Source organism: Malania oleifera, chromosome 8 (genome assembly GCF_029873635.1).
Source record: "Malania oleifera isolate guangnan ecotype guangnan chromosome 8, ASM2987363v1, whole genome shotgun sequence".
NCBI classification, from domain to species: Eukaryota; Viridiplantae; Streptophyta; class Magnoliopsida; order Santalales; family Ximeniaceae; genus Malania; species Malania oleifera.
The window spans coordinates 14,082,126-14,107,930 of NC_080424.1; the positions used below are offsets into that span (position 1 = coordinate 14,082,126).

At 37.8% G+C, this 25,805-nt stretch overlaps 1 protein-coding gene across 1 annotated transcript in view; it reads left to right on the top strand.

The window, feature by feature from the left end:
- Window positions 1-3,575: 3,575 nt before the first annotated feature.
- LOC131162324 (uncharacterized) overlaps window positions 3,576-25,805 on the top strand; it is a 67,461-nt gene continuing 45,231 nt past the window's right edge. The window contains exons 1-4 of the mRNA XM_058118671.1: window positions 3,576-4,105; window positions 6,619-6,753; window positions 6,978-7,004; window positions 15,865-15,955. Coding sequence (XP_057974654.1) covers window positions 3,986-4,105; window positions 6,619-6,753; window positions 6,978-7,004; window positions 15,865-15,955 — 373 coding nt within the window. The 5' untranslated portion in view covers window positions 3,576-3,985. The remainder of the gene's footprint in view (window positions 4,106-6,618; window positions 6,754-6,977; window positions 7,005-15,864; window positions 15,956-25,805) is intronic.

Sequence of the window (25,805 nt, forward strand, 5' to 3'; positions counted from 1 at the left end):
ATTCGGTCGACCGAACCTCCCTAAGTCAACAGTTGACCATTTGGTCGACCGAACCCCAAACATACTAAGACCTTTGCTCGACCAAACCTCCCCGGGGTCAAAGGTTTGACTATTTGGTTGACCAAGCTTAAAAGGAGCGTCAACACACTGGTCAATCGAACTGGCACGTGGGAAAATCATAACGCCCTAATCGACTGAACTTGAAGAAGAAAAATGGCTCGGTTAACCGAATGATCAACTTCGGTTAATCGAACTTAGCCTGGTCGACCGAACGTTGGAGGTTCAAAAATTGCCTCAAGTCTGGTCGACCATCTCCTCAGTTCAAAAACACCCTGGTCGATCGAACTAAGTAACCTGGTCAACTGAACCTTAAAAATGGTTGACCGAACCTCTCGGGTTGCTCGAATTTTATCGAGGTTAAAATGGGGTTAATTTTTATTAACCATACTTAATCTTTTCTAAAAATTCCATCTATATCCCCCAACGGTTATATTTTTATGAATGTTTATAAATACCAGTTCATTTGGAAAGATTAAGCATGGATCAGCAAATATCATTAGTCAAAACTTTTTGAATTTCAAAACCCTTATTTTATCATACACAAGTCATAAATTCATCTCTTACTCATCCTACTTGCTAAAATCCTTTGGTAAGAATATTATTGAGATTGTTTATATTAGCTCACACTCTTATTGCATGTGTTTGATGTTGATTTTTTTAGAGTGAGCTTGATAATCCCCTTGGTGATTTAATTCATAAATCTTCAGTGAGAATACTCTCTAAAGATTGTGAATCTTGCATTATTGTTGCAAGTATTTAAAGGTTTGTTCTTGTACTTTGTGAAATATTTTTCAAATAAACTTGATTTCAAATATCTCTTGTGCTAGAATTTTGAGGAAATCATTTTAGAGATATTTTGATTATATTTTCTGAAAATTTTTGAAACCCTACTTGTGGTTGAAATATATTTACATATTGTTTCAAAGATAGATTGGTAATACACTCTTACATTAGTTTTCTTATTGAAATTAGATTAAGTGTTACTCCACATATCTGCACTGAGCTTATAGTTCTATCATTTGACGTGCGTTGATTATTGGTTGTGTGTATTGGCACATAATTTGCTTGTATTAGAAGCATATATTTTTGTACACAAAATTTGTATTGAATATCTGCTGTATTTCAGATGTGGCATGAGGGGGCGTTGATCTAACCCATAAGGATCGGTAGGACCTTCTCCGCCCCGTAAGGAGAGTCTAAACAGGTTGAGATCAATTTTGTGAATTTGACCTGATTGTAATCGGTGCCGCACCACCCGTTAAGTGAGCCGTAGTGGAATTCTCGGACTTGCGAGCTAGAGGCGATGACGTAAGCAGTATTGACCGAACCCTGATAACATATCGTGTGTGCAATTTATATTTCTACAATTCATTTATCACACGTGTATGTTACTTTCAATAGTCTGTGAGTGTTGCGCATGACTTAATTTCTGTACTTTATATTTATCTGTGCATTTGGGATTGTATAAATAGACCTTAAGTTGCGAAATACTATTTGTGGAATTGAAATCAATTTAGGAAGTTTTAAATACCCAATTCACCCCATTTCTTGGAAATACACCAATTCCAACAAATCCCTCTTTGTAGATGGAGTTGGGATTATCGTTAGAAACTAAAGTAGTAGAATTTTGGCTACCTAATTTGTAAATGGCCAAGGACATTTTCTTATTTTGATAGAGTAAATCCTATTTTGATGGAAAAACTAAAAAAAAAAAAAACTTCAATTCAATTTTGCTTGGAACTCAATCAGATCAAAGAAAGGAATTAACTAATTGATATAACGATATTTGGTTCAAGAAAAGTGTCCCTAGGCATATTTCCATTGCTTGGTTGGCAAATATGAGTAGACTCTTAACCTTTACCAAATTACCTTCACCAAATTATCTTATTGGGGAATAGATTTTAATACTATTTGCCAACTAAACAATAAATATTTAAAGAACAAAGATCATTTTTTTTTTCAAATGTGAAATTTCTAAAGCAATTTATGAAAAGATTGCGATTCTATATATATAACCAAATAATTAAATTATTGGGTTGATGAGTTAAATTGGATTTCTTCTATTCCAAGGAAAAAGGGAAAACATACATAGATTGGTTTAATCTACATATATTTATATCATAGAGAGACCAAAGAATTCAATCTTGTATTTTGCTACAATTCTACAAAATATGGAATGATAAAAAAATAATTTAAGATGTGAGGTTCAGATTGAAAGAGTCAGAAAATAGTTGATAGTCTTATTTCAACAAAATTTTCAATTTATAGTTAATTGTTTTGTTGTTGTTTACTCCATTGTATTTAGGATAGTTGTTCTTTCTCTGTATTTCGTATGCTAATATATTCATTATTATCTTTTACAGAAAAAGAATCTTGTGTTTAATAGTAATATTAAATAAATATATTTTTATAAAATAATTTTAAATATTCAAATTTGAATACTTGTAAATGAAACTATGACAATATATTACTAACTTATTTTTAAAAATATATCTATATTTTATTTAAAATTATAAAAATATTTAATATGATTCGCAACTAACCACATCACGTGCAACACATGTGACAAATAAACTGTTTTTACTAAAAAAATTTAATTACAAGTTATATCAATGAATATATTTCCTAAAATTTAAAAGCATTTAAATTGATAAATTTCAATTCAAATTAATTTTACTAATTTTTTATATTATTATTTTAAATTTTCATAATTTATAATTTAATCATAATCAATAATGTAATTGTAAAATTAACTTTTTTTGTTTTTGTTTTTGGGCTTGGCAAAAAGAATTGAAGAGAACAAAAACACTCTAGAACCACTGCAATAAGAACAAAAACCATAAACTTGCTATAAGAAAATAGATAGCAATGAGGGAGGTTACCTTCAAACCATGGAGTTCAAGGAGTAGGCTTTGGAGACTTGAGGAGGAAGATTTGAGTGAGCGAAAGTAAATTCCTCAAAAATAGAAGTCCTCCTTGCTGCAACAAGAAGTGAGTGGATAAGTTTATTTGTCACTTTACTTGATGATATGGATGAATTAATGAGAGAAGATTTCTAGCTGAAATTAGATACGAAAAATGGCCGAATCATTTCCAATTTGAATCATTATTTTCCTTTGAAATATCTTCTATGACAGGTTTGACATATTCTTTAAAAATGATTTATTTTAAAAATTGACTAGTTTAACAAAACACAAAAATAATAAATTACCCATCTATAAATATTTTTTAACAATAGATATATTAATAAATAAATAGTTTATATTAAATGCCACACTAACAAAAAATAGACAGGACATGTAAGAACGAAAAAGACTTTTCATATTCCAGATTTCGTATTTTAATGTAGAGGAGAGGGTATTTAGGACCATCAAAGTTTTTTTTTTTCTCCTGTGATAACATTACCCTGCCAGAACCTTTGGCTCTCGCTCTTTACGCACCCCCCGAAAGTCACGTGGCGTCCGCACGCCACTTTGCTGTCAGAAGTCTCCGCCGGGACAACAGCCCACGACGCCAACCCCACCGCCACGAGCCTTATTATTATTTTCCCCCGTGGGACATGACGATTGACGGGTCATTTCGCGGCATTTTCGTCATTTCACCTCGGAGATACACGGAGCGCGGCAATCGACCAACGGTTGGGAGTTTTTAGTGGAAGGAAAGAATAGCCGCAGCTGAGAAGGGAGAGAAAGAGAGGGGGGACACATACATCGACCACCAAGCTTTGGTTTCTCCGTCTCTCCCTCTCTTCCGCTGGACCAGGAAACCCTATTTTTTCCCCAACCATTAACGTGCTGATAAAGTTGATACTCGTAGTCTGGAATTTCCGTTTTTAGCTTCTTCCTTCGAGAACTCCGTTAGTTCATCCCAAATGATTTCATTTGTTAATGTGTCCATATAAGTAAATCTCCTTATATTCTTCAATATGGCGGCAATTTCGAAATTTCCGATTTGTGCGCACCGCGAAAATGCTGTTAGATTCGGGCTGCAGTCGACTCCGGGGATCAATCGAAGCGTAACGACGAATATTTTAAGGCCTTCTGAGGTATTTTCAGAGAAGTTATCTCTTGCTTATCTTTATAGTTTTTATTTGAATTTCAGGCATGCATAATGCGTGTTTGTTTCGACCAAAATGCCTTCTAGATGGTCCTAGTAGCCTGCATGTGATAGTTCAAGGTGATTTTTTAGAATATTTATTTCGTTATTTATAATTATTAGCTGAATGTTTTATGACTTACATTTTTTTTAATCAATAGTGTAGGGTAGGTAACTAGGTATTATTGTCATTTAAGTTTGAAGTAAGATCATGTTATTACTTCCGGTTTCGTATGCAGTTGAACTGAACTTTTGTTAAGCAGAACTAGGAAATTTTGAATTCCAGCAAGTTGACTAACTCTTAAGGGTGGCCTAATACTTTTCATATATAAGATTCTTATATATGTGGGATTTTTTTAGTTCGCCATTAACTATATAAGATTCATATAATTTTTGTAATAATGTGATCTATCATGCGGAAAGTAATATTCACATTATTGTCACGATAACTCAGGTTTTGTTTGTTTGGTGGAGATCAGATTTGGAAATGTATTTATGCTTCTGAGGTTACTCATCAAGATTGGAAAAATTTTCCATTACATGTAACAAAAAGTCCAACAACATAAAAGTCCAATTCCAATGCAGAATTCCAAAACAACTAAGGAGAAATTATTTTTTACCAAAAGGGGAAGTTCCCAGAGTTGAAACCCAGATTCTTTGAACATTCTGATTTCACCTTTGTCTAACACAAGCCTCAAAAGCTTAAGCTGTTGGAAAACTGGCAAACAATGTAGTCCACAGTGTATGCTTCAAGTTGAGCTTTAAGTAACTTAGTGCTCCTTTTAGATGAAGTTAGTCTCTCTCAATTCTCAACCATCAATTACAACCTAACTAAAAAGAAGCCAATATAGTGATAACCTAGCATTTAGCCCTAATAACAATTAATTTTTCCTGCTATATGAAAGTAATCTCAGTCATCAGCTAAAACCTAGCTAAATGAAGCTTATAGTGGGAGTACCACCAGGTGGAACCAGAATGGTAAGTCACTAATGTAAATATGAACAGTAATTAATATAGAAATGCTGTATAGAAGCACCTTTGTAACTACTCTAAAAAAATTAAACATAATGGGTAAATTAGTACCAAGAAGAGTTATCATTATTCATTATTTCCCTAGAGTAATAATTTGGGCACTCCCTCCAAAATGTGGATAATTTGTTATTTTCCATACAATATTCAACGTTCGGATGAAATATATATAAGGAAAGATATGTGAAATATGTAAGGAAAGAAGAGGAAAGGGTAGATCTAAAATTACTTGGAGTGATGAAGGATTTAATAGTTGTTAAATTAGTTGAAGAAAATGCTCTCGATTGTGTGAATTGGCAGAAACGGATTCATATAGCTGACGTCACATAGTGGTACTTAAGGCTTTTTATTGTTGTTGTTATGTGAATATCACTACCACTATCTGACGGGGAATGTCTAGAGGGCACATAGTGGCACTTAAGGTTTGTTATTGTTGTTGTTGCTAAGTCATTTGGAGATATTCATGCTTACCGTATATGTAGACATAATTTAAGATATTTGGATTTAGTTATGTAATTTTTAACATTTATCGATTTGCAATTAAGTTTCATTAATTAGGGAGTCACTATTATTTCTCAAATTATGTTTCCTTGTATGAGGATTTGTTATTATTTCCTACAGATTGTTTCTTTATTTAGTATGAGGGAAAAGCCTATATAAAGGTTTGATGTGTAACCGCAAGAGACTAATCCGAATATTGAGAATTAAGCCCTAAATTGAGTCTTGCTTTAATTTTTCACTTTAATTTCCCATCTTTTTTCTGTTGCCTTCATTTGGGTTTCTCTTAATTCTCAATCATTTTCTAGTTGATTTTCTAATGCTAATCAGTACTGCATAACTATCACCATCACTATCATTTATACAAATGCCTAATATATAATATGTGATTGTGGACAAGTCAGCCAATTAAATAAGATAGAGGAGTGAAAATAGAGAACTGTTGATTTTTATTGTTCTCAGCAACACCATAATACTAGTTGCTTCATTGTCATATTTAATAGGATATTAGTTCATAAAATTTGACCATTGCACTAAGGCAAACCTATCCATAATGTTTTGCATGCTAACCTATGTTCTACATTCCTTTTACCTCTCTCATCCTAAGTACCATAAAGATCCATGTTACCTGGCTTCGGCTTCTTATATAGGTGACACAATATATGACTACTAATAAAGTTAGTTTATCTATTTCCTAGATGGGCTATAGTGATTGCTACTCAAGAATTTCTCTTATAAAAACAATTTTTACATATTATTTTGACATGGGCTGCATTATTTAATCCATTTGTGATGTTGAAATGACCTGCTTTTTTTGAAGAGTTTCAGCAAATCACTTCAGGGGGGTAAGTATGTTATCTATTTCACTTTTTTTTATCCTCATTTGTCCTTATATATAATAGGCAGATTTAGAATTTTTTCCCCTGATGATTGTAGGGTGACCTGTTCTGCTTCTCTCGAATATCTCTTAGTCGGTCGAGTTGTGCTATTAGATACCCAAGTGTTCGCATGGCATTAGTGGATGAGAGGCTCTCACGGGGAAGAGATGTGACTAGGTCTTCAGGAATCTTGGTAATGCAATTGCTTGCTATACAGACACAAGGGGTTCCATGTGTAGAAGTTTATTTTGCAAAAATGTTTTAGCATGCAATACATGGGGATGCTGGATTCATTCTAGATTATCATTGTGATACATTGTGCATTAACTTTAGTATGCTTAGTCCTTCAGAGCTCATACATTTTGGTACAAATCCCAGTGGTCAATTTGACTCTTTCAGATGGCATTTTGTTTGCAGGCATATGATCTTATTCAAGGAGCACTTGTAAGTCTGATCTATCCCTTTTATTATTATGATTATTACTATTTCTAGTACTACGTAGAAGATAACCCTAATTTTTTATGTTGAGAGTTCCATCTGTGTAATTTCTCTTGCTTAAAAACTTCACATGGCTATGCATTAGGTCTTTGGGTCAGTCTCTTTCTCTCTTGTGCCAGTCACACATTTTCTTCTGCATGCTCACTTGCATGAAGTCTTGAATTATATCTTTGTAATGATCCTTATAACATTGACATGAACTTAGCTTCATTACAATGAAGGTTAAACAGGCTTCTCTTGGTGAGAACACTTGTTTATGTCAAACTTATTGTTGAGAAACACAAAACAACCATAGGAGAAGATTTCCTTTTGGGTTACTTGATTCATGCAATCATGCCTTTTTATAAGCGGATTACTTATTTTGCAGCAAGCTTACTTTTGAAGTTGTAAGATATTAAAATGAAATTGAAAAATAATGTCGCATATGGGTGCGGATGTTTTGGTGGCTAGGTGTCACGAGCTAAGCTTGTTCAGGGCATTATGCTTGCTTGTGACCGCTTATCTCGCGTGCTTGGGATGAATTTCTATCATGTAAATACTAGTGTAGGGTTATTTTCTACTAGTAGTGTCTTTGTATGCCAAATAAGGCAGTATGACTCCTTGGTCACTTTGATGTTTCCTAGTGCTAGGATGATAATTACATAAAAACCTCTTTAGGGGAGGGTGAGTGTTCATTGGTCATTGTAAAAATCACTAGCTATTGTCAACGTGTTTAGCCTACTTGCCTCCTCGCTAAACACTCGTTCTCAACGGAAGTGTTGTTAATGAATAATGTTTGCTTCAATGTTTACTGCTTGCTTGCCACAACTTTCATAAATATATTATTGTTTCCGCTGCTATTTGAATGAATGTTAATGAAAGTGCTTCGTGGATGAATGTTGGTAGACGATAGGCTGGCTAGTTAAACAAGAGTGCTTTAGCTAGTGCCGCACAGCCCTTCACAAGGGTGTGAAAATAGTCGGACTGTGACACTTGGTATTAGAGTTAAGTCCGTGACACTGGGTATCAGAGCCCAAGGTTGAGTTGTTACGTTAATTCGATTGCCTTCGTTGTGGGATTTGGATAGCTTTGGTAAGTGACCATGGCACCAAACAATGATGAGAGGATCAGCGTGCTGAAAGCACAGGTTGAGGCAACAACCAACACTGTGGCCGCGGAGGAGGCTTAGATGAGAGAACTTGTTGATGAAGTGATAGGATCACAAAAACATCAAGCAGGTTTGATAGGCGACATGTCAAAGGACTTTCGCCACACGGTTGAAACTTTGCAATCGCGGATGGCTGATCTGGATCCAAAGGTGAATCTGATGGTTCTTGCTATGGGGAACTCCAACACTCCGGGAGTTAGCAAGACCATGGTGCCAGAACCCAGGACGTATGGGGGTGCCCGAGATGCCAAGTAGTTAGAGAACTTCTTGTTTGATGTGGAGCAGTACTTTTGCGCTGTGAGGATGGCCTCAGAATAGGCAAAGGTGAATACTGCGATCATGTACTTGGTTGGTGATGCCAAACTGTGGTGGCGTACCAAGTACAGAGAAATTGAAAATGGAATCTATGTAATCGATAGTTGGGTAGACTTGAAGAGAGAGCTCAAGGCCCAATTCTTTCCTGAGAATGTTGAGTATAATGCAAGGAGAAAATTGAGAGATCTCGAGCATATGGGGTCGATCAGGGAATATGTGAAACAATTTTCTGCTTTAATGTTGGATATTCGGGATATGTCGGAGAAGGACAAGTTGTTCTATTTTCTAGAGGGGATGAAACCGTGAGCAAGAACTGAACTTCATAGGCAAAGGGTTCAAGACTTGTCAACTGCACAAGCTGCTGTAGAATGCTTGACTGACTACGTTGGTGATGATACCGCTTCGTCCAAACGGTTTGGCGGAGAGGGAAACGATGGAAAGTCTTTCAAGAAAAGCAAACCCAAGAGTGGGGGAGCCGACTCTAAATCATCAACCTCAAAGGAAGCTTCTTCGTCTCAAGGGTTCAACACACCCAATGGAAAGGAGAAGAGTAAAATTTCGTGCTACTTGTATGGTGGATCTCACAAAGTGAGTGAGTGTCAACACAAGGGATTATTCAATGCCTTACAAGCTTCCACTTCGGGAAAAGTGATGGAAAGCGAGAAGGAAGAGGATGATGCCCTGAGGGTAGGTTCAGTGCGACTGGTGAGCGCATTGGAAAAGTAGGCAAAAACACCGAAAGTTACACGAGCAAAAGGATTAATGTTTGTGGACTTGAGTATAAATGGGAAGAGTACTCGTGCTATGGTGGATACGGGGGCTACTCACAATTTTGTTTCGCAGTTGGAAGCATGGAGACTCAATTTATCCTTAGAGAAGGATACAGGATGCATGAAAGCAGTTAGTTCTGTAACCCAGCCTACTCTGGGAGTAGCCAAGCAAGTGACTGTGAAGGTTGGACAGTGGGAAGGTCATGCGAATTTCACAGCGGTGCCATTGGATGACTTTCCAGTCATTCTAGGAATGGAGTTCCTAAGGGGGATGAGGGCAGTGCTGATGCCTTCGGCTGGTTCCTTGTGTTTGATGGGAGATCACTCGTGCATGGTTCAAGTCGTTGCGATGAAAGGAGATGACAGGAAGTTCCTTTCATCCATACAACTGAATGAGGGATTGAGTCAGGTTAAGCAGACACGTCTAGCCACGGTGGTGGTAGACAAAGAAGTAGACCAAGAGCTGTAGCCTACAACCATCCAAGCAGTGTTGCATGAGTACAAGGAGCTGTTGCTGGATAAGCTGCCTCACAATTTGCGTTCACGACGGACTGTGGAGCATGAGATCAAGTTATTATCAGGAGTGAAACTACCTGCTAAAGGGCCATGTCGGATTGCGCCTCGAGAGATAGTAGAGTTCGGGAAACAGCTTGATGAATTGGAAGTGGGATGTGTTCGCTCTTCCAAAACACCGTTTGGAGCATCAGTGTTGTTTCAGAGGAAACATGAAGAGCATCTACGGAAGGTGTTTGACAGACTGAGGGGAAACAGTCTGGATGTGAAGAAAGAGAAGTGCTCTTTCGCTCAGTGGAGCAACAAATTCCTTGGTCATGTGGCTGAACAAGGTTGTATCCGGAGGGGTATGGAGAAGGTAAGGATGATTCAAGAACGGAAGATTCCCACGACAGTGAAGGAGTTGCATTCCTTTCTTGGCCTTACTAGATATCGTAGGAAGTTCGTTGAGGGGTATTCGCGGAGAATGACTCCATTGATAGGACTACTGGGGAGGTATTATTGGCTGCACACACGGGATGGTGTGGTTGATCATACCAAAACTTGTCTCACTTGCCAACAAGACAAGGGGGAGCGGAAGAAGCATGATACTTTTAGGGCCGCACCAAAGTACTGTTCGGCAGAGGAGACGACACAATTGTTCCTTGTGACTGTTGTGAAACATTGGGGTGTTCCCTAAGTTATTATTTGTGACCGAGATTTAATGTTCACTAACAACTTCTTGACAGAATTTTTTTAGGATATTCAGGTCACATCTTGACATCTCTACGAGTTATCACCGACAGACAGACGGATAGATGAAGAGATTCAGAGAGCTACTGAAAGAGTACTTGTGCCATATTGTCAACGACAACTAGAAGAATGACGTACAACTATTTGATGTGGCTCCGTTTTGTGGCAATGCCCAAAGTAGCTCAACAACCAACAAGAGCACTTTTGAGCTTCTTATAGACCAGCTGCCGCTGTTACCTCAGACAGTGGGCGAGCCTTACAGACGAAAGAGTCCCAGGGCGTACATCTTCACTAGAGAATGGAGACAGAATGCAGAGTTTGCCCGAGCCAATATGGGGAAAGCTTTTAAGAAGATGAAGAAGCAGGCATATCAGGGGAGAAGACCGCAGTTTCATGTCAGCTGCCTCAAACCGTTCAACGCCGACACCAATGGCCTTAGCAGAAGTCAGTCCAACAGAGCAGAGTTGAAGACAGTGCAACTTGACAGACATGACGTTGAAGAGATCCTTGCAGACAGAAAGTTCATATCCTCAAGGAAGAAGCAGCAGAAGTTCCTAGTGAAGCGGAAATGCCTTAATGACAAAGAAATGAACTGGATTTCTGCAGAAGATATTCAACCGTTCGTGGACAAACTTGAAGTGTACCTACCGCCAATGTCTACGAGGACATCGACCGCATAAGTGGGGGAGAATGTCACGAGCTAAGCTTGTTCAGGGCATTATGCTTGCCTATGACCACTTATCTCGTGTGCTTGGGATGGGTTTCCATCATGTAAATACTAGTGTAGGGTTATTTTCTGCTAGTAGTGTCTTTGTATGCCAAATAAGGCAGTATGACTCCTCGGTTACTTTGATGTTTCCTAGTGCCAGGATGATAATTACATAAAAACCTCTTTAGGGGAGGGTGAGTGTTCATCAGTCATTGTAAAACTCACTAGCTATTGTCGACGTGTTTAGCCTACTTGCCTCCCTCGCTAAACACTCGATGTCAACTGAGGTGGTGTTAATGAATTACGTTTGCTTCAATGTTTACTGCTTGCCTGTCACGGCTTTCATGAATTGATTACTGTTTTCGCTGCTATTTGAATGAATGTTAATGAAAGTGCTTCGTGAATGAATGTTGGTAAACAATAGGCTGGCTAGTTAAACAAGAGTGCTTTAGCTAGCGCCACACGGCCCTTTACAAGGGTGTGAAAATAGTCGGACTGTGACACTAAGCTACGCTAGGCTAAGCGCCCTTGGCTCATGTTTGGTACAATAAAGGTATGCAGGATTGACCAAGTGGGGGAACCTTAGCCAAGTTACATGGAATAAAGGCTAGCTGGTTTCCCCCCACTGGCCAGAAGCAGCTAGCCTATCTTGATAAACAAAGAAATTTGAAAGGGCAGGGACTTCTTTTCTTGTTTTCTTCTCTTCCTTGCACATCTGAGTCTCTTATCAACCATTCGCTGCCTGACTGCACTCCTACTAACCTCAAGGTCATCCTTTCTGCTCCACTGAACCTTGTTCGAGGTGGTTGCTCTGGTCATCTTCCGTGGCCATAATTTTAGATTTGCAATGAGGAGTCACTGTGATTTTGGATCTACTCATGATTTCAGGATTTTAGATCTGTCTGTGTTGGTTTCACTCCAGCTAATTCCTTGATCTCAAAAATGGGCAACTAGAATATGGCCCACGATTTCAAACTTGTCTATGTCGCTTACCCCTCTTTTTCTTGTATGCCCTTTTCCCAAAAATAGGAAAAATGGTCCTCCTCTTTGACTAAATGGTCCTACCCATCCCAATTCCGTAAAACTTAGCAGCTGAAATGAGTGCACCCTATTTTAATTTGAGTGCTACATTGTGAACCTACTCTAAAATAGTATATACACTTAAAACTCTTAACATTTGCTGCTTTTTTGTTGTATTTTTTGGGTTTCTTTTAAGCTAGTGTGATATCAATTATAACTGATTGTTACATGAAATTACCCATATTTGCATTAAAGATGTCCTTCAATTTTTTGCTGATTGTGTAGTGAATTATTTAGGTCAGCCGCAAAACTACTGCTTCTTTTCCTGCATCTGCCAAAATCTCTCACATCATTTGGGTTAATGCATTGGATTTGTTGCATGAAATGGGATTCCCTTGATTTTGTTTATTTATCTGTTTGCTCTAAAATTGATTATAGTGAGTTGAAAAGTACTTTACTATGTTATGTTAGATTTTTGTGATTGCATTGTAAATTGTTGATTTTTAAAATCTTTCCAAAAAATTCAATGATTCAAATACTTTAATTATAATGTCACTCATCCGATTGTAGTTATTAGGCATGTCATATTTTTTGTTTCATGTAAAATTTGCAGCAGATATCACGGTATATTGGCCATTGCAAGGTAGATTTTGGAAACAGCTTTTTGGTCATTTCCTTGGGGAGAAACTTTTCACTAACACACACACTAAGCCGAGTCATTGCACAAATATCTTTGGCAAAAAATAGTTCCACAAACACCATTTCAAGTTAACTGATGCCCCAAAAATAATAAGCATAGTCTGAAAGTGGTAGCATGGGTTGTTTCTAATGAGAAAATTGAAAGATTTATATTTTAAGAGTCTATTTGTGCTTTAATGCTGTACCATCTTATCCTTCAGTTAGCTGGATTTCGCTTGCTCCACCTGTTTAAGGCCTGTATTCGTGTTAGTGGTTTATTTGAGGAAGACATGCGTTACTACTAAAAACGATATGATGTTGTATGCATGGCTGAAGTTGTTTTGATGGATGTGATCTCTTATCCTTGGAGTTCTTTGGAGGTTGTCAGATTTTGGTGCTGTTTTGGTGTCTGTTGAAGTTTTCATGTTTCTAGGAGACATAAAATTTTTTTAGTTTGAAGCTCGATTTGAAAAGGCTTATGATTGGGTTTGTTGGATTTTCTTGATAGTGAGGTAGGAAAAGGGTTTTAGGGCTAGATGGAGGAGGTAGGTTTAGTGGCCGTCTGTTGTGTGTAGCTTTTAGTGTGATGGTTAATGAGAAACCTGAATCTCACCTTAGAGCTATGAGAGGTGTGAGGCAAGGTAATCCTTTCTCCCATTTTTCTTTTCGCTCTTGTTGATGTATTGAGTTGGATGGTTGATAGAAGGGAAAGGATTTAGACATTTGGTAACTTGTAGGAGAGGGGAATCCTGGTTGCAAACAGGTGCTTTCTTTATAAAACTTAGATTGAAACATTGTATTGTCTTTTTGTTAGCTGCCATTTGTCCAAAAATCTTTAGAATGGTACTTGGTCAATAGCAGCCGTCTATTGGGTGGCAACAGGTTCTGTTTTGGGAGAATTGTGGGCTTCGAGGAGCATTGGGACTGATAAACAAAAGAAAATTTTTTTATTTGATCCTTCAGAAAGTGTTCTGGATGATTTGGAGGGAAAGAAATTTTAGAGCTCTTGAGGTAATAGAAACATCTGTCACTATTGTCTATGATAGATAGCGTAGGACTTTTTTATATTTTTGTTTTAATGGGCATCATTTTGTTAATGCCCAAGTTGGCATGGATTATGATGATAGTTGATACCATTTATTTGTAAATTTATGTTTTGAACTTCGGTTGCATTCTCTTGGCGCCCTTAGTTGTTGCCTCTTCTTGACCGCTGCCCCTAAAGAAGGGGTGGATGTAGGCAAACTGCATGAATTCAGTGTGTTCAAAGGATATTTGTCTTTTTAACTTACAATCAGGAGATGATGCTATCTTCTCTCTAACTCAAATTCTGTCTCTAGCCTATGATTTGTACACTGTTTGGTGAGTTCCCAGTGTTTCAACTTTTAACTTTCTTGTAAGATTTTGAAAGGGCACAACAACAACAACAACAATAACAAGCCTTAAGCCCATATGAATCTTTTTTCCACTAATTCATGCGATCGAGGGAATTTTCTTTGACTAACTTAAGAGCAAAATTTTGAAAGGGTGCTAGGGCTAAACTTTAATTTGTAAAAGGTTATTACTAGTATAGATATAGATTTTGATATTCTTTCAGAATCACCATTTTGGTGGATTTTTGTTTTCAGAGTTGGCCCCTTAGGCACTTAATTATCTCTTTGGTTGTAATTCTACAATTGTGTCATTATGCAATCTGGTTGAGATGATGCAGAAAATATTAGATTGTTGGACGTGTGCCTTTTATACTTTAGGAGGTTGTATTACCTTGATTCAAGTTTTTCTTTCTTTTTCCTCTTGTAATGTTTATCCTTAGGGTTCCTGTACTAGTTGCTCATAAGTTAGAGAAAATGATGTGATATTTTATTTGGTATTGGGCTGGTTTCAACAAAGGAGATTATTTGTTAATGTTTAAGAATCTCTTTTTAATGAGAGACACTGCCCCTCGATAATCAGACCCCCTTTGGTATGAGGTGATTCAGAGTATGGACTCCACCGGTGGGGAATGAGGATGCTAGGGCAGGATTAATGGTAGTCATGCAAGCCCATTGGAAGTTTATTTTCCAGATCTCTCACATTTTCTTCCCTTTGGTGAGGTCACTTGTGGAAGTATTTATGATGCTTCTCTTTCTCTAGCCTACCCATCTGTATTACTTTTCTTACCTTCATAATGCTGCCATTTCTGATTCTATCTTTACTGACAGGTACCTCATCTTGGGATTTTTAAATTTGTGATAAAACTTGAATCAAAGAGAGACTTGAAATATCATTTTGCTGTTAAGCACTCTTGGTTCTTTTCATTTTTCTGCTGGGTTCAATGGAAGAATTTGGATGTTGGCTCAAGTCTTCTTTCACTCATTTGACTCATCCTAATGCAAACCCTTCCCTTGCATTCTTTTGTTGGAAGCCTAATTTCTTTTCAAAAGTCTAGGCTTTTAGCTTGCTTGTTGGCCTGAATAAGAACAATACTGTCATTTGTCTCAGAGGAGATGGCCTAATAAAGCACCTCCAGCAGATGTGTGAGTGCTCTTTATTGGAGTGGAGGGAGTTGTGCTCATTTGTTCCCCTTAGAGGGCTTCTATCTTCAGCAGTTTTGTGGTTTTGGTTTCCTAAGAAGTTGAAGAGTATGTTTGAAGTGTGCTATCTTGTGCTCTGGCACATACGATTAGAACTCAAAGAAATGCTGGAACATTTATGAATACTGGAAGTCTTCTTCATATGGTGTAGAGTTATTTTTGTGCCTCTGCATTGCTGCTCTGCGAATGGACTTGTCTATGGTTTTCTTACATTGCCTTGCTTTAATTTAATATGCCTTATCCTCACTCCAGTATTTTTTTTTCCTTCTTTGGCTGATAAACTTGTTCACTTTTTACAAAAGAAAAAAATTTGATGTGCATGTTTATGCGTGTAAAAGGATATGATGTGCAGGTAAAATGGTCTTCAATTGTGGATAAGTCAATACCTGATCCGCCAACAGCCGTTCTTCTGCATGGCATTTTAGGTAGCAGGAAGAATTGGGGTATGTATTTTTTATAAAAAAAAATTAATATTTATTGTTATTTATAATTTTTGTTTTGTTATCTGGAATTCTATTTTAGGCAGATTCTGTTTTTTCCTGTCTTCACTCTCTGTCCTGTTCAATGACGTATTACATTGTGTTTTTGACGTCTCTTTAGAACCCGAACCTGTGACCAACCTGGTGACATCACTGGGTCGGTCGGACTGGTTTGTCAAACCAGTGGTCAAACTGGTAATGGCAGCATGATAAATAAAATATTAATATAATATTGTGTGTACATATAAATGCTATATGTAATAATATTGTTAGAAAAATAATATTACATCAGTTATATATGAAATATTTTACAAAAATGTATGACTAAAATCACCTATATCAACAAATTAAAGTCGAAAAATCACATATATTAATTTTAATACCGATCTATATACAATTTAAAGTTAAACCTATTTTTTTCTTATTTTTATAGCAAATATTTTTCTATAAACTTATTTTTAGTCAAGAAACAAGATAAACATGTGAGTTGGTGTGGCATAAGGGAATATAACTATAATATAAAAAATTTCTATGATTGGCCTGCCTTCAACCCTTGTTTGAGCTGGTTCTGCCTGATTTGGGACCAGGTCGGCCGGGCAACTCTGGTTTGCAACAAATCCAGTTTTAGGAGGCTAACCAGACCGGCCTAGTGACTGGTTCCGATAGAACCCAGTTGGACCAGCTGGTCTGGTCTGGTTTTTGGACTATGGTTTTTTGCATTTATTTTAGAATCAATTTCATAAAAAAAAAATAGCCTGAATCACAAATTGATTCACTGTGGGGTGAACCTTTAATGCCATAAGCTCTTTGACAGAATAACAAAAATAATTGCATTTAAGGTCAGGTGAAGTGATTTTCTTTTATAAGTATAGGCTTATGATCGAGGGGTTGGAATTGGAATTGGTTTCCAATTTCTGATGAATATGATCAAGTGTCTTGGGTGGAGAGACCTTTTGAGGAGGAGGTGGTTAGAAGTGCAGTGATAAAAGGCCTTAGTTTTGATGGTTTTAGTGTTGAATTTTTCAGGTTTATGGGAAGTCATGCAGAGTTTTTTTTTTCCGTGGGGCGGGGGGAGGGGTGGTTAGAAAAGAAAACTTTATTTATAGAGGGGAGAATTATACAAGGAGGATAAGAAATCCTCCCATGGAAGACAAAAAACCACAAAAAGGAGCAAAAAAAAAAAGTACAAGAGATCAAGCTGAGACCACCATCCTATTTTTGCTGAAGATTGGAGAAACCAAAGCACCCCAAACATTCAAAAGTGAAGATTTATAATGATCCAGAAAATCTGATCCTGTCCCACATCAAATCAGTGGACACACAACGATTATGGAGAAGGCAAGCATTTCTGTTTAGCCAAATCATCCATAAGATAGCAAAAACCATGCGTTTCTATAATCTCATTTCTTCCTTTTTCCTCCCAAAATCTCTGAAAGTAGTCAATATAGAAGTCTCCAAAGAGTTAGGACATACCCAGCTCTCTCCAAATAAACCAAAAGGATTGTTCCATAGACTCCAAGCACCAGCACATTTAAAAAACATGAACATGGTACCACTGGTGAAGCACATTACGCAAACAGCAGGAGAAAAAACCTAGTGAGGCCTGCTCATCTGCAACAGATTTTTGGTGCTAACTCTATAAAGAATGTCCATCTGCACAGAAAGCTTTAAACCTTTAACCTTAAGAAGACCTTAGCTTTCTATAAAAAAATAAGAGGAAAGGAATTTGAGGAATGGATCAGACAAGAATAAAAAGATTTACAAGAGAACACACCAAAGTCCCTCAAAGTCTAAATCTTGGCATCCCCTCCACAGGAGGATCAGAAAAGATCCAAGAAACAAAAAGCTTGTGGAGCTTCTCAGACACCCTTTCATTAAGGTTCCTACAGATTGTTCTTTAAGGTTTTTGGAGAATTTATGTGAATGGGTTATTTGTAAGAGCATTAATGGGACAATTGCTACTTTGGTGCCTAAGGATAGTGGTGACTAGTGTGCATGGGGTCTTGACTAAGGTTTCAGCTGATAGATTTATTGCAGTTTTGCGTGATGCTACTTCCCGTTCTCAGAGTGCTTTTGTTGCTGGTAGCCAAATTTTAGATGCCACTGTGCTGGCTAATGAGGTGGTTGAGGATGTGCCGTGTGTGTGTAGAAGAGTGTTATCTTTACGTTGGATTTTGAAAAAGCTTACAATTGTGTTAGTTGGAGCTCAGTAGATAATGTTTTGGCTAGGAAGGGCTTATTTGGTACTAGTTAATAGCCATGGATGAGGGGTTGTTTGTCTAGTGCTCTCACCCTCTCACCCTTTGATAGGCTTTAGGCAGGTTGATTTTGGTTTGTCCTTGCTGTTGATGCTTTGAGTAGGTTGATATGCAGGCCTTCTGAGAAAGATATCCTGCAGAGAATCACGGTGGGAAGTGATGGGATGGCTATTTTTGACTTGCAGTTTGTTGGTGATACCATTGCTTTTCTCTATTTGACAATAGAGAGTCTTTTAAAAATATTCTTATGCCAGATTTTTGGAAGGGTATTAGGCCTGAGAATTAATATGGGAAAGAGTGGCATCGGTGCCAATTAATTTGGATAGGATATCTGTGTTTGCTTTTTTAGTTGGTTGTGGTGTGTTGGTTTGACCTTTGATTTATTTATGTGTTCCTCTGGATGGTAATCCTTGTTCATTTGGTTAAAGTATCGAGTGTTGCATTTTTGCCTCTGTGCAGGCTTATCTTTTTGATTCAGGCTAGTCTGTCTTTTAGTCAACTTTATTTTTGTCTATGTTTAAGATTGCAATTGAGGTGGCAAGAAAGGGTTATGAGGGATTTTCTTTAGTCTGATGTGGGTGAGAAGAGGGTTCACTTAGTTTGTTGGGAATTTTTCGGTAGGTCTAAGGCATAGTGTGGCTTGGCATTGGTAAGTTGGTGTCTAAATACATTGTTTTACTGGGTAAATGGTTATAAGTTATGACAATTTTCGTTGGCCGCTAACCCCTTTCTGCGTAAAGTGATAGTTAGAGGCTATATATGTCTTTTATTATTATTATTATTATTATTGAGTGTGTTAGTATGTTAATTAGTGAGAGTTAGTAAGGGTATTATTGTCATTAGAATGTATTTAAATTTGTATTATAAATAGAGAAAGAGACCTATCTTCAAGTTAGGTCATCCATTTTTAATCAAATCTTAACATGGTGTCAGAGTATGATCCTATCTAAACCCTATTTCCCGCAGCTGCATCAGAAAACACCATTCCCGCGGCTGTTCTTCCCTAATCCACCTCCATCCCATACTAAATCACAAAACCAACCATATACCCATTATCAGACCCTCCCGACGACTCACCACACAAAATCCCATTTCCGGAGGGCACCCATGCGCCCCCATGTGGCCGGTAGGGCCAACCCCACACGTCGGCACGTGAGAGTAGTTCTGGCCACATTTTTTTTTTTGCCTTCTGCCATGCTCCGATTCCTTCTTTAGACTATATTATCAAGCTGTTAGGCCAGTTTTTTGCTAAAAAATTCAACCTTTTCCGACCATGCACTTGTGGTATTCCATTAATTTCTGTTCAGGGTTTGTGAAGGCTTCCTTGTGAGTTTTTTTGGAGCTGTGGCAGCGTTCGTATGTTCAGTTGTGAGGCTGTGGCAGTGCTATATCCGTCGGTGAGTTTTTCACCTTGTCCGTGGTTGCGTCAGTGCTTCACATGGTTTGTGATTGTTCCGATTATTGATTGTTCTTCTTGTTTTTGGTGTGGTTGCTGTTTGTGAGTGCTGTGGCAGCGCTGCATCCATCGGCGAGTTGTTCGCCTTGTCCATTGTTGTGTTGGTGCTTCACATGGTTTGTGATTGTCCCGATTAGTTTTGATTGTTCTTGTTTTTGGTGTGATTGCTGATTTGTGAGTGTTGGGATGGAATCTATGAATCCCAAAAATTTGTTTCCTACATCATTGTCGCAAATAACAACTCAAAAATTGGATGGAAAGAACTATGTTCAATGGTCTAAAGCTGTTCGGATTTGTTTAGTAGGATTAGGGAAATTTTACCACTTGCTTCAATCTGAGTCTTTTGATGAGAAGATAAAAGACGTGTGGGTTCAGGAAGATGCCTTGATTGTTTCCCTTTCATGGAATTCAATGGAGCCAAAGATTGCACGAATGTCTATGCATCTAGATACGTGTAAGGAGATTTGGGATTATGTCAAACTTCTTTACTCCAGTAACATTACACGTATGTATGATTTATCATAGGAGTACTTTCAGTTACAACAAGGAGATAGGAGCATTGTAGATTATTTTGGAGAGATGAAGTGTATTACTGAGGAGCTTAATGTTGTGCAACCTATAACTGCCGACGTTCGTGAGATGTAGAAGCAAAGGGAGCAGATGACAGTTCTTCGTGTTCTAGTAGGCTTGAGACTTGAGTTTGAGGCAATTTGGTCCCATATACTCAGCAGTACCAAGCTACCATCATTTGCTGATGTTTATTCTTGTGTATTTTGTGCTTCCTTTAGCACACATTATCTTGTTCTTGCATCTAGCTCTAAGAGGACAGCCTTTGCGACACAGTGTGATTCTAGTTCTCTACCAAACAACCGCAAGAGTTATCGTGGTGGTTGAAGTAGTCGTAGTGGTAAATACAAGGCAGAGGTAGTCCTTGCAAGTGCACTCATTGTGGATGGAATAATCATAGTATTGAGCAGTGTTGGGATCTTCACGGCAAACCTTCATGTGTTGCCAATACAACCACCACTGACTTCACACCTTTGGGGGCAGCCAATGCAGCCGCCATTGACTCCTCACCTTTTGGGGTCGAGTGGGGGGCAACGTACTGTCTCTATGTCAGAGGAAGAGTATTCTAAGTTCCAGTAGTATCAAGGTCACAACAAGCTTCTCTTCCCATTGCATCTCTTGCCCAAATAGGTAAGCACACAATATGCCTATCATCCAGTATTTCTCGTCCTAGTCCTTCAGTCATAGACTTAGTTGTCACTAATCATGTCATAGGTATACCTAGCTTTTTCTCCACTTTTCAATATCCTACAAATTTCCCTTGTGTTACTCTTGTTGATGGATCCACTACTGCAGTCAAGGGAATTGGGACTATAAATCCCACTTCTTCAATTTCTCTTCCTTCGGTTTTATATGCTACCAAATTTCCTTTTAATCTTATGTCCATTAGCAAAATTACTAAATCCATGAATTGTTTAGTGGCATTCTTCCCTGGTTCTGTGGTTATTCAGGATTTGAAGACGAGGAAGACAATTGGCCGAGGGCGTGAAGTTGGTGGACTCTATCACTTTGAGCCGCTATCCCCTTCTACCATCTGCACTACTGCTGCCACACCTTTCCAAATTCATTGTCGCTTGGGTCATCCTTCATTGGAGTCTTGTTCCTAGTTTGAGTTCTACGTCTAGTCTCGATTGTGAGTCTTGTCAATTGGAAAAGCACCATTGTGTTTCTTTTGCTTCCTAGGTCAATAAACGGGCTGCAAGCCCTTTTATGTTAGCTCATTAAGATGTATGAGGTCCTAGTCGGGTCGTGTCCAAGTTAGGTTTCCAGTTCTTTGTAAGTGGATGATTATTCAAGAATGATTTGCTTATATTTAATAAAATATCGTTTTGAGTTATATCATGTATTTTGTGCCTTTTGTTCTTAAATAAAGACTCAATTTGGTTTGCCAGTTTGAATACTTCGAAGTTATAATGTTACAGAGTTTTTCAGTGCACAATTCACTACTTATATGACTCAATTTGGTATTGTTCATCAATCATCCCGTGCCCACACTCCTCAACAAAATGTGGTTGCCGAGTGGAAAAATAAACATCTTATTGAAATCACTTGCACTTTACTTTATCAAATGCATGTACATTAAGTGTTTTGGAGTGATGCTGTACATACTGCTTGTTATCTGATCAACAGAATACCATCCATTATTCTTAGTGGTAAAATTCCCTACTTAATTCTCTTTCCTAATTCACCTTTATTTTCTTTTTCTCTTAGTATATTTGGGTGTGTGTCCTTTGTTCATCAATTAACTCTTGGGGTGGATAAGTTGGATCCTCGTGCTATAAAATGTGTATTTATGGGGTACTTGTACACTCAAAAGGGATATCGTTGTTATAGTCCTGTGCTGCATTGCTTCTTTGTTTCTACCAATGTTACCATCTTTGAGTCTACACCTTACTACACCCAGTCATTGAGTGCTTCTAAGCTCAATGAGTCTCTTCCTTTGCCTAATCTTCCAGACTAGTACTGTCCTTGCCCAACCAACCATCTGAGTCTCTATGTAGTTCGGGTCCTTCTTATCACCTTGTTCATCCTAATTTGCAGGTGTATTCACGACGGCGGCCCCAAGGTTGAGAATCCTCTCTAGCTTCTGCTACCACGCCTTTGGTTTCCTCGTCTGATGATCATACTAATATTGATCCTCTTATTGCTGTCTGGAAAGGTATACGCATATGTACTCAACACCCCATTTCCAATTATGTTTCTTATGACTCCTTATCACCCTCCTATTATTGTTTTGTCATTGGTCTGTCATCTACTACCCTTCCTAAATCTGTTTCAGAAGCCTTAGTCCATTTAGCGTGGAGGGATGCTATGGTTGAAGAGATGAATGCTTTACATGACAACGGTACTTGGGACTTTGACCTCTTCCTCCTGACAAGTCTCTGGTTGGTTGTCGCTGGGTTTACACTGTGAAAGTCAACCCTGATGGTTATGTGGATTGTCTTGTTGCTAAGGGATACACTTAGGTGTATGGTCTGGATTATTCTGATATTTTTTCTTTGGTTGCCAAACTTACATCTATATGTCTGTTCATCTCCTTGGCTACTACTTGTCACTGGCATTTGCATCAGTTAGATGTAAAAAATGCCTTCTTGCATGGTGACCTTGAGGAGGAGGTTTATATGGAGCAACCTCTTGGGTTTGTTGCTTAGGGAGAGTCAGGCTTAGTGTGTCAGCTCAAGAAGGCTTATATGGTTTAAAATAGTCTCCTAGAGCATGGTTTGATTATTTCAATGCTGTAGTACTTGAGTTTGGTGTTCGACGGTGTGCTATGGATCATTCCGTGTTTTATCATCATACTTCATCGGATAGGATCCTTCTTGTTGTTTATGTGGATGATATTGTTATTAACTTATTAAAGGTGATGATGATAAAGGTATTTAGAGTCTCAAGCTTTTTCTACAGACTAAGTTTTAGACCAAAGATTTGGAACCATTGAAATTCTTCTTGGGTATAGAAGTATCAAGATCTCATATCGGAACTATCTTGTCACAAATGAAGTATGTTCTTGATCTGTTAGATGAAACTGGCTTGTTCGGATCTAGTAGTTGATACACCCATGAATCCTAACAAGAAGTTAATGCTGGATATGGGTAATTTGCTACCTAATCCTGGGCAATATCGAAAACTTGTTGGAAAGTTGAATTATCTCACAGTTGCTCGGCCGGATATATCTTTTGCAACAAGTGTTGTGAGTCAGTTTCTAGATTCTTTGAGGACAAGTCATTGGGACGTAGTAATTCGCATCTTTAGATATCTCAGAGGTGCACCTGGGAGAGGTCTTTTATATCGTGATCAGGGTCACATTTGTATCAATGGATGTATAGATGCAGATTTGGTTGGGTTGCCTTCCGATCGGAGATCCACTACTAGTTACTATATCTTGGTTGGTGGTAATTTGGTTTCTTGGAAAAGCAAGAAACAAACTATGGCAAGGTCAAGTATTGAATCAGATTATAGAGCTATGGCTCACACTAACTATGAACTTGTCTGGTTGAAGAACATGTTGGAAGAATTGGGTTTTCTGCATTCTCAGCCTATGAAGTTGATGTGTGATAGTCAAGCTCTTTATATTGCCTCCAACCTGGTCTTTCATGAGCGAACAAACCACATTGAAGTTAATTGCCACTTTGTTCAGGAGAAACTTATGCAGAAGCTCATTATAACTGCTTATGTGAAGTCGGACATGCAGCTTGCTGATTTATTTACCAAAACTTTGGGGGGTGCTTGTGTTAGGTTCATTTGTAATAAGCTAAGAGCTTATGACATTTATGTTCAGCTTGAGGGGGAGTGTTAGAGGTTATATATGTCCTTTAGTATTATTATTATTGAGTGTGTTAGTATGTTAATTAGTGAGAGTTAGTAAGGGTATTATTGTCATTAGAATGTATTTAAATTTGTATTATAAATTGAGGGAGAGACCGATCTTCAAGTTAGGTCATTCAGTTTTAATCAAATCTTAACAGTGATTAAAAGTAAATTTTGCAGCCAGAATGGGTGGGATGTATATTGATTTCAGAGTCTTTGGAGGTTCATTTTGCATATTTCTTCTATATTTTTTTCTCTCTTTAATAATGAAGTGGGAGATGGCTTTTGTATCGGTTTCTTGTAGGATGTATGGGTAGGAGATGTTTCTTTTTGTATTCTTTTTGCTCGCCTTTTTTTGATTTCCATAGTACACGATGCTTTTATTTCTTCTTTCAAGATTATAAAAGGTGATCTATTTCCTTGGATTTTAGTTTTTGCAGGAACCTTAATGATTACTCTGTTGGATGCCTTTATTTATTTATTTATTTTTTATATTCATTTTCTAGAAGGGACTCTAGGGTATGGTTTTGGGATTGTTCTAGTATTTTTTTCTTGTAAATCTTTTTATGATCATTTTACTTGGTCATCTATCTCTTTTTTGTTAGTTATATTTTGAAATCAAAAGTTCATAGTAAGGTTGATGCACCTATTTGGTTACGAGTTTATAACACAGTTAACACCAATAAACTGTTGTAGGGTAGGAAGAACTACAAGTCTTTAACCCCAGATATTTCTAGTACATGTTTTGATAGAGCTGAGACTCATTCCAATCTATTTTTCCACAGTTCAGTTGCTTGGAAGTTGTGAAACAGTGTTTGATCTATGTGGAGACAGTTGGTTTTGAACAGACTCAATAGAGGCGTTTTTCATACTTCGTTCACAGGATTCTGAAAGGGGAAAGGATGCTTTCTGTTTGTGGAAGTGATTGGGATAGTGAGGAGAGAAAGGGAGAAAGAAGAGAGAGAAATACAGGAAGAAAGGAAGGGAGGAGAGAGAAGAGAAGGGAGAAAGAAGTAGTCATGGGGGAGAGAGATCAGTGTTTGATGTGATAGGAGGAGAGAAGAAAAGAGCTTAGGGAAAATTCTAGTATTCATCTAATATATATATATATATATATATATATATTATCGGTAGAAGGACTTTATTAAGAGGCCATCAAGGGGATGCCAACGCAGATTACAGAGTCATCCCTCCTGCAGGATGTCTCTAAAATCTAAAATTACATTATAATCATCCTCTACAATCCTACCATGCTAGCTGGAAATGGCAGTAATCCACTACTCTTTACTAGTCTAAAGAGGCGTATGAGAGTTTTTGAACACTCTCCTGTCTCTTTCTCTCCAAGCACACCAAAAAATGCAAGAGGGATGAGAGATAAAGCCTTTCCCTTCTCCTTGGTTTCTTCAATACCTTTCAACATCCAAAGCTCCCCTCCCACCAAGCAGGCGGTCACCCACCTTTGTCTGATCATGGTTAGAACCATATTCCAAAGGTTCCTTTTCCAGGGGCAATGAAGGAGGATATGCCCTCCCATTTCCCTCCTTCCTTTAAGCCCAATAAATGGTGAGGGGGATCATTGTAATAGCTCTTTTTCTATCTTTATATGCCTTCACCCCTGTCCAGGTGGAAATCTCTTGAGTTATCAAATTTGAAGTCTATCAGTGCACACTCTCCATTCTTGAAGCCACTTCCCACAAAAATTTAGTCTTCCTGACAATGCAAAAGA